Genomic DNA, 14,273 nt, shown 5'->3' with positions numbered 1-14,273 from the left:
AAAAACACGTAGGGAAGTAGAAAATTAGATTTTCGAACTTTTCCTATTGAGGATTTTGTAGTTCTCTGTACATATTTTAGTTAAAGTAACCCATATTCAAATTGCTTGGCGATGATTCAATTCTTCAATATTGAAACTAGATAAGGACCTATTTATTCTAACAATAAGGTAAGTAAGAGGAATATCTTTACCAAGGTAGAGGCCTATGAAATGTCTGAGTAAAAACAGAACTTCTTGTACATACTGTGCATTAATGATGATTATTATTGTTTTCGTTTTTCTCTCTATAGCAATAAAGACTAATGTGATCATTATTTCCCTCCACAGTCATAAGTCACTTGTTTCCTCAAGGTGAAAAAAACATAAAATAAAATTGATGGAGATCGACAAATTTGACAAACAGAATATTGAATTTTCAAGTCTGTTGAATGAGATGGAAAAGTACTGATATTTTCACAATCAGATTTATGTGAATATTTGAAAAACATTGGGGATTCTGAAATTTACTTCTTTTTGCAATTTCATTCGTATTTTTTAATACTTAAATATGTAGGTAATTACCTAGTAATATAGAAAAAAATTCTTTCATGTTTCGAGAAAAATATTGAAAATATTTTGAAAATTTTCATTTTGCTCAAGCGTCCAGTGAAGAAATCGATATAAAATAAAATTACTTGAAATTGAAGAGAACAGCCAAGAATGTTGGGACCTACATTAAAGGGTTATTTGTATAGAAAATGTGTGTTTGGTGATTCCTTCCAGAAATTCTCCAATGATGAGTTGTTGTTTGTTATTTACTCAACTCAAAACTGAATCCACGTAAAGTGACAGTGATGAATAATGAATATAATAATATAGTTTTGAACAATATTCGGTAAGTAAACAAAAATGAAATGGCAGAATTTCTCCCAATTAATAATAATTATTAATTAATAAGAATGATCAACAATGGTTCAAACCATTGGAGAAAAAATAATTTAGATGAGTGAACAATTTGTCACACAAAATACTACATGCAGCCTAATTTTTGGACTTTTCGAATTATAGCTGTGGAATTATCTACAGCTATAATGGTATAATGGTATAAAATTCATAAAAGCAGTTTTCGTTTTCATGCTGCAAAAATTTCATATTTTCCTGTCCTATCCTACTCATCTCAGAGAAAATCAACTTCCCCTCGCTTAAGAGAAAGTTACATGTGTTTCCTCCGTTTAAAATGTTTCCAAACTTCAATATTTTTATGGAATCCATATAATTAAATTTGAATAGATTGGTAGTAGTTCTGATATATTTTTCAGAAACAATGAAGAACATATAGTTTCAAGGATTCGCCAAGAGAATATTCAACCAAAAATAAAGAAGCAATAAGAACTTGCAGCCATATTTCTTCTATAAGCTGTTCCCCACCATCTTCGTTCTTTTAATTATGAACTTTTAAGTATCTATATCTGAATGCGCTCCGAACCATAGCATTCTCACTGGTGACTCTTTTCTTCATTATTCTTTTTGTCTTGACATCGTTTTTCAAAGGATTAATTGTTGTTTACAACAGTGAATTGGTGATTGCCCCTATGTGGATCTGGAGAAAATAGTGAGTTTTTTTATTTTTATCAGGCACAAATTCATAAATACATGCATAAAAATATAATATATTATTATATGTACTAAAATAACGTGAATAATTTTCTCCACAATATTCCATTCTGATATTATTTTCAATATTCGAATACGAGGTGTGATATATATGTATCTATTTATGCATACTAGAGATTTATAATCAATTTGTGACAAATACATACAATAAAATCTTTTGAGTTCAAAACAATTATCTGATGAATTTGTTTATCCCTGAACATAACTGAACAAAACCCATCAAAAAGTTATTTAGACAAGTTTTGAGCACATTAACATTTTCGGTAAACCTCACCTTTTCTTAATGGTTGTAGGCACTCAAATATTACTGATAAGGCTAACTATTTTTTTCTTCTAGTAATATAGGTATTTCACGAATTAGAGTTTGACTTTTCTTAGATTCTTACAGATAAGCGAGAACATTGCTCTCAAATGACTCAAATACCCTTTCCACAAAGACTTTTGAATTTAGTTGACTGTACTAGAAATTGTCGTCTTCTCAATGCCCGATCAGCAAATTGAGTTTCAATAAACGCTTTGAAGATTCTATGTAGTATTCGGTGTTAGATTGCTCATTTTCTGTATGATTCTTCAATACATCACATTCAAAATTATTCTTTCTTGCAGTAATTTACGTTGACTTATTTGGTGCTTCTTGGTGGAATGTTTAGACGTACAATGAGAAGTGAAGTTTATTTTGGGTTGTTTTTGGTTTTTTGTGCTTGTTGGTCTGGAATTCTTGGAAAAGAAACAGAAGGTAAGATTAACATTTTAATCATGAAGATTATTTTTCAAATGAGATTAAATTTAAATGTCCAAATGGGAAAGCTGACACTTTGATAACATCCGTGATTACGATTGTTTCAATATTGAATATGTTTATTTATTATATGGGGTGTCCCAGGAATAATTAAAAGTTGTGATGAAAAATAAAAAAGGGTTGCCGATTTCACCATTCTGTAGCTATTGTAGGTACATCGTCATTTGAAAAATACCACTGCAAAATTTCATTTGTTCATCTCTGTCCCTCTGAAAAAATTGAAAAAATCCATAATCATGTCGTCATCTTTGAATTGAAGCAACGTAACTCTTCAACCCTTTATCTTGAATACGAACGGCGTTACAAATATTTCTCACAGGGGTCACCTTTTTTTAAACACCCTGTATACAGGGTGACTGGTGACGTCAGGGTCAACGTCTCGTTGGAGATAGAAGCCCTCAAACTAAATAAGAATTTTGTTCAATTGGGGGAAAAATGTCCCATAAGGATACTGGTTTCACAGATACATATTTATGGGGATTTACCTATGAAGAAATTCTGGAATAGTGAACTCCCATATCTTCGCTAATATAGCAAATTTTTCGCTGATGTATTACAAGTTTGTTACTTTATGCTGTCTCCATCAGCTTAAAAAAGGAAGATTCAAAACATTGCAGGGTCTTATTTATACTTACATTTCAGTTTACATGTCAGGTGAAAAATGTCACTCGGTATATGAGATATTTCGAATAGAAATTTGAAAAGAGCGAAAAACTTCGAGTGGATATCATTTTTTTGTTGGATGGAGCAAATTTTGGTTTTCATGATATACAGGGTGTTTCATTGGTAAATGAACATACGGTAACCTGAGCTAGAGCTACACTAGGCGAGTCCACTTCGCTTTCCCTGGAGTTTCCTTTGAGCAAAATGACGTGCGGGACAATGGGATCTACTGAATCTCATTGAAAATTTCCTGCTCCTTTCAAATATCTCCATCAAATCCAAAAATTTTGATATACAGGGTGTTGAATCCCAGCTTGGAAGATGTCTCATATTTTCCAATTACAGACCTAGAATTTTTCGGAAATTTAAATGTGAATCTATCGACTTGTGCAAGTGAATCATATATTCCAAACATCAACCAACTATACTGGTTGGTTCAAAAGTTATGAGAAATTGAAATTTTAGGTGAATACATGAAGCACCCTGTATCTCGGTTATGGAATTAGACCTATCATATATGGGTTTTTGGACTCGCCTAGGGTAGCTCTAGCTCAGGTTACTGTATGTTCATTTACCAATGAAACACCCTGTACTGAAAGCGGAATATTACGAAATTTTCACTAAATAAAAAAAAATCTTGATATACCTAACAATAACACTGAATTCGAGGTTCTGAGGATAACTCTGACTCATTTTAATAACTCCTGTTTATTCTATCGACGTGAAAAAATCTGGACAATCATCCACCTGGTATGTTTTCAAGAATATATTATCTTCAACGAAATACTGTAATAATTATCAGGATATATTTTCTTCTACAGGTAACAGGTAATAAGGGTTCACCTTTATCTGGTGATATACAGGGTGTTTCATGAGTCGTTGGCCATAGCCTAATGGTGAATGCAGGTCATCCAGGTCTTTCAGAAATCTTGCTTTTTTTGTATCCTAAGGCTATCAGGATATTCTGAGTACTGCCCTGAAAATATTAATATTCCATAAACCGTTTGCAAGAGCTTTCTGAAGTGAACAAACCCATAAAGTTTGATCAAAATTGGACCCTGCATTCCAGAGTTATGGCTATCGCAAATTTAAGCCAATATTCATGAATCACCCCGTATCTTCAAGACTAATAGGCTCAGGTTACAAAACAAGCAAGTTTTCTGAAAGGCTTGGATGACCTGCATTCACCATTGAGCTATGGCCAACGACTCATGAAACACCCTGTATATTTTTAATCTAACATACGAATAGGGACGAAAAAGATGGTCAGACGTGTCTGCGGTACCTCAACTTCAGTGTTATTGTTCTATCAAGAATATTTTTTCATCAAGTGGATATGAAAATTTTGAAAAATTCTGCTTTCAACAAATCATAAAAACGATACAAAATTTTCGCCGTTCTCTCAATTCGTTTTTCTCTCTTCTCAAATTTCCATTGGAAATTTTTTCATCTCTTATGCCGAGTGATATTTTTGATGTAGTAAATATCGGCTTGAAATTTGTTTTAATATATTTTTTTTAAATCATCGGTCACCCTGTATACTAATAAGTCTAATAACGACTATGCGTCGTTCAGTTTAGTTCTTGTTAAACTTGTTATTTCAAGTTGAGAAGGAAACAAAAATATTGTCAAATTATGAATTCCCCTCTAATCGAGACAGAATGGGCTTTACCTTGAGATCTAAGAGCCCATTCAACTGCACCTCGAAAAACACCTCAATTCAGACAGAAGAACATTTAGCGCTTCCTGTTTTGCGATGGTAATTGAGATATATTAGAAATACTTAATTTGTCACCCATCGATCAAAATTTATTCCCATCGCCAATTTTCTTGGGTCAATCGTAAAAATTCGTATTAATTTAATGACTCAAGGATGCAATAATAGCAGGTGGTTTTCCTGTTTGGATTGTTGATTCATTATTTTTGATTTGAATTTGTATGAAAGAGCTAAATATTCTCTCAGAATGAATATACAGGGTGTACCACGAAGAATGGTCAAGCTATTTACTATCACTCCCATTACAATGGTCGAAGTTAAATATTTTCCCATATACCTACATACATATAGTGTACAGAGGCTTCTTGCTTCTTGTTCAAATTCATAAAAGTCAAATTTCTTCCTTCAATGGATCAACCGAATAGATTGATATAATATAGTGGGTGAGTCTTAGACTCTTAAAAATATTTTAATAGTAGATTCTTGAGGTACAAAAAAAACACTTTTTCCTTTACCATTTCCATCCATACAAGCTGTTGAAATACAATAAATGAATTTCGGAATTTAGTTTTTTATTTATTTGGTGAATCTTTTTCGAACACAATATTTCACCACATTTTCCAGATTTCTCATTATAACCATTACGTACCATAAAAATACCAAAAATTCAAAGAACAAAACTCTTGAAACTAAGTTGGACACTATCTAATGAATATTTGAACGTAAAAAATAAAAGTTTTCTTCATATTTTCTCCTATAATGCGCCGTTTTCGAGTAATTTGATGTGTAAAAATCTGTGAAATTTGAAAAAATGGTGCTTTGGCTGAATACAACTCTGTTTAAGATTCAGAGATGTTTAGTGTCACAGAGTCAGCGAGTTATTCTGAAGATAATTTTTTTTACGACGGCGTAGAAGGGCCACCTAATATTTTAAAAATATTTTTCCTTAAATTCTGACTTTGAAGTCGGAATTTAGTTAAATTCCGAGTCCAAACTCAGAATTTTACTTTAGTTCCAAACTTCTACAGGGTGTTTTACGACGACGTAGATTTGTTCCTGAATTACAGTTTGCTTTTCTACAAATATTCAAATTCATATAATACTAGGTGTTCCCACATTTATGATGAATGAATGATTATGTACACAGGGTGTACATTATTATTAGAGTTTTCTTCTATGAGAGGTCATTACAACGGTGAGAAAACCTCATAGGCTGCTCTATGACGAATTGGTTCATTTCCAAATATACTGAGATATTCATGAGAGGATTCAGATTTCACAAAATAAACACGTTGTTCTTTAATAAATATTGAACTTGATGTATTTTATTGAAGAAAATTGTCATTAGGTACATGTTTTTGAATAATTATGAAATTATGGTCGTAGACAGGTAGAGGTCAGGTTGGGCACAACCTCCCCCTACCCCAGTACTAAAATAGTAACCATAAAATAACATTGAGCACCCAGCTATCGATTTCGAAGTAAATAAAATTCCGACTTTGAACTCGGAATTTAGTTAAATTCGGAATTTAAGGATAAATATTTTTAAAATAATATGTGGCCCTTCTACGCCTTCGTAGTTTGTCAAGGGATGGCACAGTTCATTCTGAAAATTTTAAGTGGCAACATCTTTTTATCAGGGCCGAATTGGAAAAAATGGTATAGGAAAAAAGTGTTTCTTTAGACCTCAAGAATCTACCGTTAAAATATTTATACGAGTCAAAGACTCACCCTGTATAATTTCTGAATCGATTTCGATAAAAGTAGGCAATAAAGTAAATTCATGAAGATGTAGTCTATGATGGCTACTCAAAAGGGGGCGGCTGATAATACATGAATTTAGGCCTAGGGTGGTCAAGAGTGCAATACTAAATACTTCCATTGATTTTCTGCGTTTCTGCATAATTTACAGGTGGAAGGTGTCAATTTTTTTTTTAATTCTATATAGGTACTGTATAATTTGAAATCTGCAGCGGACTTTCATTTTTTAAATTTTTTAGATGCACCTCTCGATCATGAGAATACCTTCTCATGGGCCGACTACCTAGTTCTGGGTTCCATGCTGTTCATTTCATGCGGAATCGGAGTATTCTACGGATTTTTTAGTAACAAACATGACAGCAGCGAGGACTTCCTATTGGGCGGAAGTGAGATGGGTACTATCCCCATGTCGTTTTCTTTGGCAGCAAGGTACAGTGTCCATTTTATTCCAAAATAATTCCCTTTTAAATTCACGATAATTTCAGCTTTGTCACCGCAATAGAACTTCTGGGTAACCCTAGCGAAATGTACAATTACGGACTGCAATTCTGGATGATCTGCATCGCTTTTTTGACGGTAGTGCCTCTCACATCCACCTTCTATCTGCCAGTTTTCATGGAGTTGAGGCTCACCAGCAGCTATGAATATTTTTCATTGAGATTCAATCCCACTGCAAGGTACATAGCGAGTGGCCTCTATATTTTTCAGATGGTTCTTTACACCAGTGTGGCCGTTTTTGCCCCAGCTCTAGCACTAAGCAAAGGTAAGAAACATTTTTGAATTTTTCTCAAAATCAAGAGGTTGAAACATTTGAGAGTAAAAATACTTATATACCTATGTAGATTGAGAATTGAAGATTAACTATAAAAGCTAAATACACTGCTTACTTTTCAGTTTGCTCATAGTCATAGTTGAGAATTTCTTGAAAGATTTTCAAAATTGACGTAATGATTTTGAATTGATTCTTTTCAGTTACTGGTCTAAACGTCTATCTGGCAGTTACTGGAGTTTACATGGTCTGCATTTTTTACGCTTCGCAGGTAAGACTAAGCGATATAGAACCTCTTGACATTAATAAGGTGTGTTTATAGGGTGGAATGAAAGCAGTAATTATTGCTGACACCTTCCAGACATTTGTGTTAATTGGATCTCTGATATCGATAGTATGGATTGGGCAGACATATTTAGGGCCAGATGCAAAGGTTTGGCTTAACAGCTATCAGACAGAAAGACTGGAAATATTCAAGTGAGTTAGATCCATATATGTTCATTTCTTATTTCAATGCTGTTACTATACCTTATGCTATAGTGATTTTTGATATCTATTCATAAAACCAATGTACATTTATATACATTTATATTGAAAGTATTTTTAAGCACCTCATTCATAATCATAGTTTTGAATATCATTAAAATCAATCGATTTTTTCGAGAATTACAAAGTTTCTTTGATTTCTTAATAAAAAAATGGAAATATTTTGTTCTCAGATATTTCTACTTCGTATAAAAATTTATGCCATTAGAATTAATTATTGATTTCCATAGAATTTTGTCTTCTCTTAACGAAACTGAAAATAATTGTTTTTCGTGTACGAGGATGTATTAATATCTAGTTAGCCTAGACCAGTTCAATGCATAAAAAAAAAATATTGCATTACCATATCAACGAACAATAACTCATTAGAAGTGTCAGTGTGAAGTTTGAGGTCAAAAAATTAATCCAGAGTTACGCAATAAATTAAAAGAAAGAAGATGTCCACCGAAATTGTGAAAATCGAAAAATTGAAGTATCGAGCCATCATCAAGTACCTGTATTCAAAAGGGTTAAGTGGTAAGCAGATTTACGAAGATATGTCCAATACCCTTGGTGATCAATATCCGTATGCGACCGTGAAAAATTGGACTGCAAGCTTCAAAAGAGGTAAATTTTCCATTGAAGATGATGACCTATCGGGAAGACCAGTTTCTGTGTCAGTCCCCGAAAATATCGATGCAGTTCATGACATGATTTTATCAGACCGTCGAATTGGTCTAAAACGGATATCAGAAGCACTGAATATTTCATACGAACATAATATTATAGTTCACGTCAATTTGGACATGTGACATGAGAAAAATTGCTGCAAAATGGATCCCCAAATGTTTGAATGTTGACCAAAAGCGTGCAAGGGTAAAAGCATCGCATTCGATCTGTGCTCGATTTGAAAACGATGTAGACTTCTTAAACCGAATATTTACCATGGATGAGAGGGAACATTTCTACGATCCAGAAAAAAAGCAACAATTGATGGTTCTCCAAGACCTAAGAACTTTTGTATCCAAAAATCTGCAGGAAAAGTTCTTGCTTCACTTTTTTGGGATTGCCGTGGAGTACTCATGATTGATCTCTTTCCTCAACTGAAAAAAAGTTTGAAAGGTCGTAAATTTTCTTCCAACGAAGGGGTAATAAAAGCTGTGGGGGTCTGGTTTGCAGAGCAAGAAGAAACATTTTTTTTAAAGGTCTAGGGAAGTTGCAGGTTCGCTGTAATAAATGTATCCAATTAAGAGGAGAATATGTTGAGTAATAAAATATTTTGACATTGAAATTTTGTTTGGTTCTATAGTAGGCTAAGATTTTAAATATTTCCTCGTATATAGAGTGAAGTTTTGGTAAAATTTAATGATCTTGTACGGTCCTGTTTCTTCTAGATTTTTGCTTTTTTATTCCTTTGAGTGTCTCAGAGCCAATAAGCTTGGAAAATATCATCAAAATCGATGCAACAGTTAAGAAATTGTAGGGGTTTGAAAATTTTATGATTTTCACTAAACGCCCAGTATCTCAGAAACAGAAACTTAAGAGATGTTTGAGGGCCCATTTCTGACTCTTCATAGCATTCTCTACTTCTCTATTACCTTTTGCCCGTTGGTCATTGGTCAGAAATCACTAATATTATGAATTTCAATTGTTTGTTATTTTCTTTATCGTATGTGCAGTCATGGTGAAATTTTATTGGATTTCCACCAAAAAATAGTGACTGACGATGTGATTGACTATATTTATTTTTCAGCTTCACATCAGATATGACGGTCCGCCACAGCTTTTGGTCAGTTGTCATTGGAGGTACTTTCTACTGGCTGACTATGTTTTGCTCCAACCAGGCATCCATACAAAAATATATGTCTGTTCAATCTATATCGCAAGTGAAGAAGTGAGTTCATGTTTTAGTTCAAAAAGTGGCATGATAAAGAGTGTATTTTCAGGGCATTGTGGGTGTCCGCTTTCGGTCTCATCCTGGTCTACAGTTTGAATTTCTACACTGGCATGATCATGGTGACCCGTTTCAAGGATTGCGATCCTCTGAAATCTTCGGCGATTGGTGACCCAGATGAGCTGCTGCCGTTTTACGTGATGCGGGAGATGGGTCATCTGAAAGGGATGATGGGATTTTTCGTCGCTGGAATCTTCGCTGCTAGTTTAGGGTAACATATATGAATGAACAATTTCATAACCTCAGGAGCCCGTTGTAATTTATCTCGAATGGAAGAGCTTCGAATTTATCAGAAAAATGAATATTAGTATATTCTTGGCCTATCCAAGTAAACCTCGAAATGTATTCGAAATTAAATACAGGCTGTCCGCGCCATGGGGCAGCGGTCGATTACTCTAATTCTATAACTTTACGAAAAAGAGTTTCAAATAAAACTTTCCTCTTTTTGAGTAGAGCATTATTTAGAACTATACAAAGTATTTCGTTTCTTCTGCACAGCTATCAACTTCGTTATTTTAAATGGTACACCCTATTTATTTTTACATTTTTGAATTCCTTGTTAAATTTTAATATAAGTTTGATAACACAACTATGTCTGAATTCTCAACGGTTTCCGAGAAATTTGACAGTTTGAGTTACTTACATAAAGAACTATGGGTCCGACCCTATTCTATGTGATCGATTTAAATTTGGACTGTGTTTAGTCAACATTACATTAAAAATTTTCTTTGTAAATAACCATATTATATACAGGGTCCACGAAAACGTAGATCCACTATCAAAACAGAAATTCATCAAAATCTTCATTTTTTCAAATGGCAACCTATATTTTTTTCTTTTCATTAATAAAACATTTTTTATTCGCTTTTAGTTATTATAGATAATGAACAGAAAAAAAAATGGGTTGCCATTTGAAAAAATTAAGATTTTGATGGATTTCTGTTTTGATAAAGGATCTACGTTTTCGTGGAGCCTGTACATAATATAGTTATTACCAAGAAAATTTTTAGTGTTTCATTTATTGACTAGACACAGTCCAAATTTGAATCAATTACATAGAATAAGGACCGAGCTATAGTCCTTTCTGTAAGTACCTCTAACTGTCAAAATATTAATAAAAAGTCAAATTTCTCGAAAACCGTTGATAATTCAGACAAAGTTGTATTATCAAACTTATATTCAAATTTAACAAGGAATTCAAAAATCTAAAAATATATGGGGTGCTTTTAAAATATCGAAGTTGACAGCTGTGCAGAAACAACGGAACACTTTGTATAGTTCTAAGTAATTTTAGGAGATGCTCTACTTAAAAAGAGGAAAGTTTTTATTCGAAACTCTTTTTTGTAACTTTAATAGTTTCAGAGTAGTCGACCGCTGCCCCATGGCGCTCACACCATGTATATTAAATATCATAATAATATACAAATTAAAACAAACACTTCCTCCATATGAGCGGTAGTTCGACCATTTTTCAAGATTGAATAAATTTTGATTCATTCAAAGCTCCAATAAAATCAGTTTTCATCAGAAATTAGAAATTATACATGTCCGTATTCTTTATGTTGTACCTACCACTATGCTATAGTCATTTTGAAAGTGGCAAATGATGAACTGAATAAAACTTGGCCATTTTTTAAACCTTGAAGGATATTTTGAAATCAAGAATATCACGAGTCTAGCCAGTCTAGCGTATATATAGCCAAAGAACTTTTTAAGTAATAAGTAAATAGAAACGGATTGAAGGTTAATGGGATGGTTAACCATTTTTTTAAATTTTAATTCGGAAAGTGAAATATTCCGTATGATGATAAATATTGTGTATTATGTATATGATTTGCCAGCATTTCGAACGAACTCCATACTCAATATGTACTCAATTTCAGGACAGTAGCATCTGCTCTCAACAGTTTATCAGCTGTCACCATGGAAGACTTCATAGAAGGAGCGCTCAAATTCAAGGTACCAGAGTCGAAAGGTGCCTTTTGGGCTAAATGCATCTCTATCATCTACGGCGCCATTAGTTTTGCTCTGGTTGGTTCTGAAATATTTATCATGGATTCGTCCAACTGAATAATTTATTGGAATGTGCAGGTTTTCATTGTGGCGAAACTGGGCAGCGTTATGCAGGTGGCCATCAGTTTCAATGGTATGGTTGGTGGAGTCACCCTTGGACTTTTCACATTGGGCATGTTCTTCCCTTCGGCTAATTCTAAGGTAGGTTTGTATCGAATGCTAACATATAGTAGCCAGTAGACCCTTGATATACCAAAGCTTTTCAGTTTTTAAGCCTCAAACTTCCCCCAAAATTTGAATGTGATGTCCTTATTAATTTTGGGATACTAAACGAAATGTTTTTTTTCGCTTTCAGGGAGCTATATTTGGGAGCATAGTTGCAGTAGCAGTGATAACTCTGATGTGCATAGGACAACAAATCTACATAGCCAGTGGAAGTTTGGAGGAGATCACTAAAGCAACCTGTATTTCTGGCTGTCTCCAAAACACAACTGAAATAACAACCACAATAATAGGCCACGAGGAAATTTCACCTATCAGGTAAGCAAAATCACTGAACCTAATCGAACGTACCCATAACCTAAGTTATTTTAAATTTTTACATTTGGCACCTTAAAAAACATGTTCCCTTCTCCCTCGACGGAATACAGAATCTCATTCTAAAAATTGAAAACCAGAATTAAAATGAAATACTTATTCATGAATAAACCCTGATTTTGATGATAAATCGTCATACAAAATTCAAATTTCCAAATACCTAGGGGTAGGATATATTTTTCATTATTCTTGTGATTATTTTTCACTTGAGGATAGAATTCTTCAAATTTTACATGAAATTTCGCAATTTCCAGAATCTCATTCTAAAAATTGAAAACCAGAATTAAAATAAAATACTTGTTCATGAATAAACCCTGTGATATGGTGATAAACCGTCATACAAAATTAAAATTTCCAAATACCTAGGGGTAGGATATATTTTTCATTCTTTTCGTGATTATTTTTCAGTTGAGGATAGTTTGTTTTTAAGCTTTCAACGGGTTACCCGTTGAACCATATAAATGCTTCAATTTTTCATAGTATATGATATGTATATTTCAATAAATAAATAAATAGTATTATAACAACTATCATGCAGCATGCAGGTATAAGTGGTAAAAATCAACAATTTGAACCTCCATGCTTTCGAAATCGTCTTTCCACAAGAAGCAAGACATCTTTGATATCAAATACAATATATATTTTCAATAGTCGTGCATGGCTACTATTTATCTATTTATTTAGTACTTCGATGCGGCTACTGGAGGTAAACAATATGTCCTCCACTTCATTCAGTCGGCATCGTTGGTTATTCGCTATTCGATCCTGATGAGCTCAAATAAGAGCGAAACCGGCTTGACGCTCTCTCCTTTGATTAGGCTCTCTCTATATGGTGGAATGCGGAATGTACCATATTGCTAAAAATAAATCTATTTCAGCGATCCCATCTTCGTACTGTACAGGGTATCCTATATCTGGTACTCTATGATCGGCTTCCTGATAACAGTGATCATGGGACTGCTGGCTTCCTTTGCAACTGGATCTGAATGTTCCTGCGATATCGACGAAAGACTACTGACCCCCATCGTGAGAAATCATTTTCTTTCAAAAGGAAAACTAGACTTGAATTCAAAACTGACAGGAACTGTAAATATAAGCCTTGACTTACACGACGAAGTCGATACTCATAATGGTAATGTTGTGATTTCAGAGAAGGCCCTATAGAGGAAACTCGGAGAACTGGTGGACTCATTGTTTGATTAAATTTTACGGTGATGATTATTTATTTATTGATCGACAGTATTACACTCCAATCTAATGTAAATAATAGTGATAGTAAGAGATTAATTTTTATGTAAGTTATTTAATTCTATCAATAAATTTTTCGTATTTTTATAAAATGACTTATATTCTAAAATATGAGAAACACCAGGGATACTTGAAACCTTAGGCCATATACATACATACGTAGGGAAGCCTCAATGGAGTGAAGCCAACATCGTTGCTGCAGTAAACCTCACTTGTGGCCAAAAACGAGAATTCGTTGAAATTACCGTATTTCAGAATACCGAGCAAATAGTGAATATTATCTCTCTTGGATGGAAGTGGAGTATTTTTTATTTGTTTTAATAAATAAAGTGTGTGAAAATGATACTGAGCTTTAACTGGAAAATACTGTTAATTTTTATTTTCCTGATTCGATCGATACAAATTCACATTTTTTAATTCATAGGTACCTATCTACCTCTTTATATTTACGGCATATAATTCTGGGAGAATGTTTGTTTTGATTCGCATTTTTCGCCTGATTCAAGAGCGTGTGGTTTTTTATGTAATTGAGAGAATAGGAGTACAAGAGTCAGAATGAGTTCAAAAAGTGTAA

At 33.5% G+C, this 14,273-nt stretch overlaps 1 protein-coding gene across 1 annotated transcript; it reads left to right on the top strand.

The window, feature by feature from the left end:
* The first annotated feature begins 1,491 nt into the window (after nt 1-1,491).
* On the top strand, nt 1,492-13,791 carry LOC123311251 (sodium-coupled monocarboxylate transporter 1-like). Its single transcript, XM_044895101.1, has 13 exons — nt 1,492-1,591; nt 2,260-2,389; nt 6,833-7,022; nt 7,079-7,356; nt 7,566-7,633; nt 7,685-7,839; nt 9,641-9,781; nt 9,834-10,052; nt 11,725-11,872; nt 11,933-12,055; nt 12,210-12,394; nt 13,330-13,537; nt 13,602-13,791. The coding sequence occupies exons 2-13, from the start codon at nt 2,296-2,298 to the stop codon at nt 13,707-13,709; spliced, it is 1,917 nt and encodes a 638-aa protein (XP_044751036.1). The 5' UTR covers nt 1,492-1,591; nt 2,260-2,295; the 3' UTR covers nt 13,710-13,791.
* Nucleotides 13,792-14,273: the final 482 nt, after the last annotated feature.

Source organism: Coccinella septempunctata, chromosome 4 (genome assembly GCF_907165205.1).
Source record: "Coccinella septempunctata chromosome 4, icCocSept1.1, whole genome shotgun sequence".
NCBI classification, from domain to species: Eukaryota; Metazoa; Arthropoda; class Insecta; order Coleoptera; family Coccinellidae; genus Coccinella; species Coccinella septempunctata.
The sequence above is the reverse complement of the archived record's forward strand: the minus strand, read 5'-3'. Positions and strand labels throughout refer to the sequence as shown.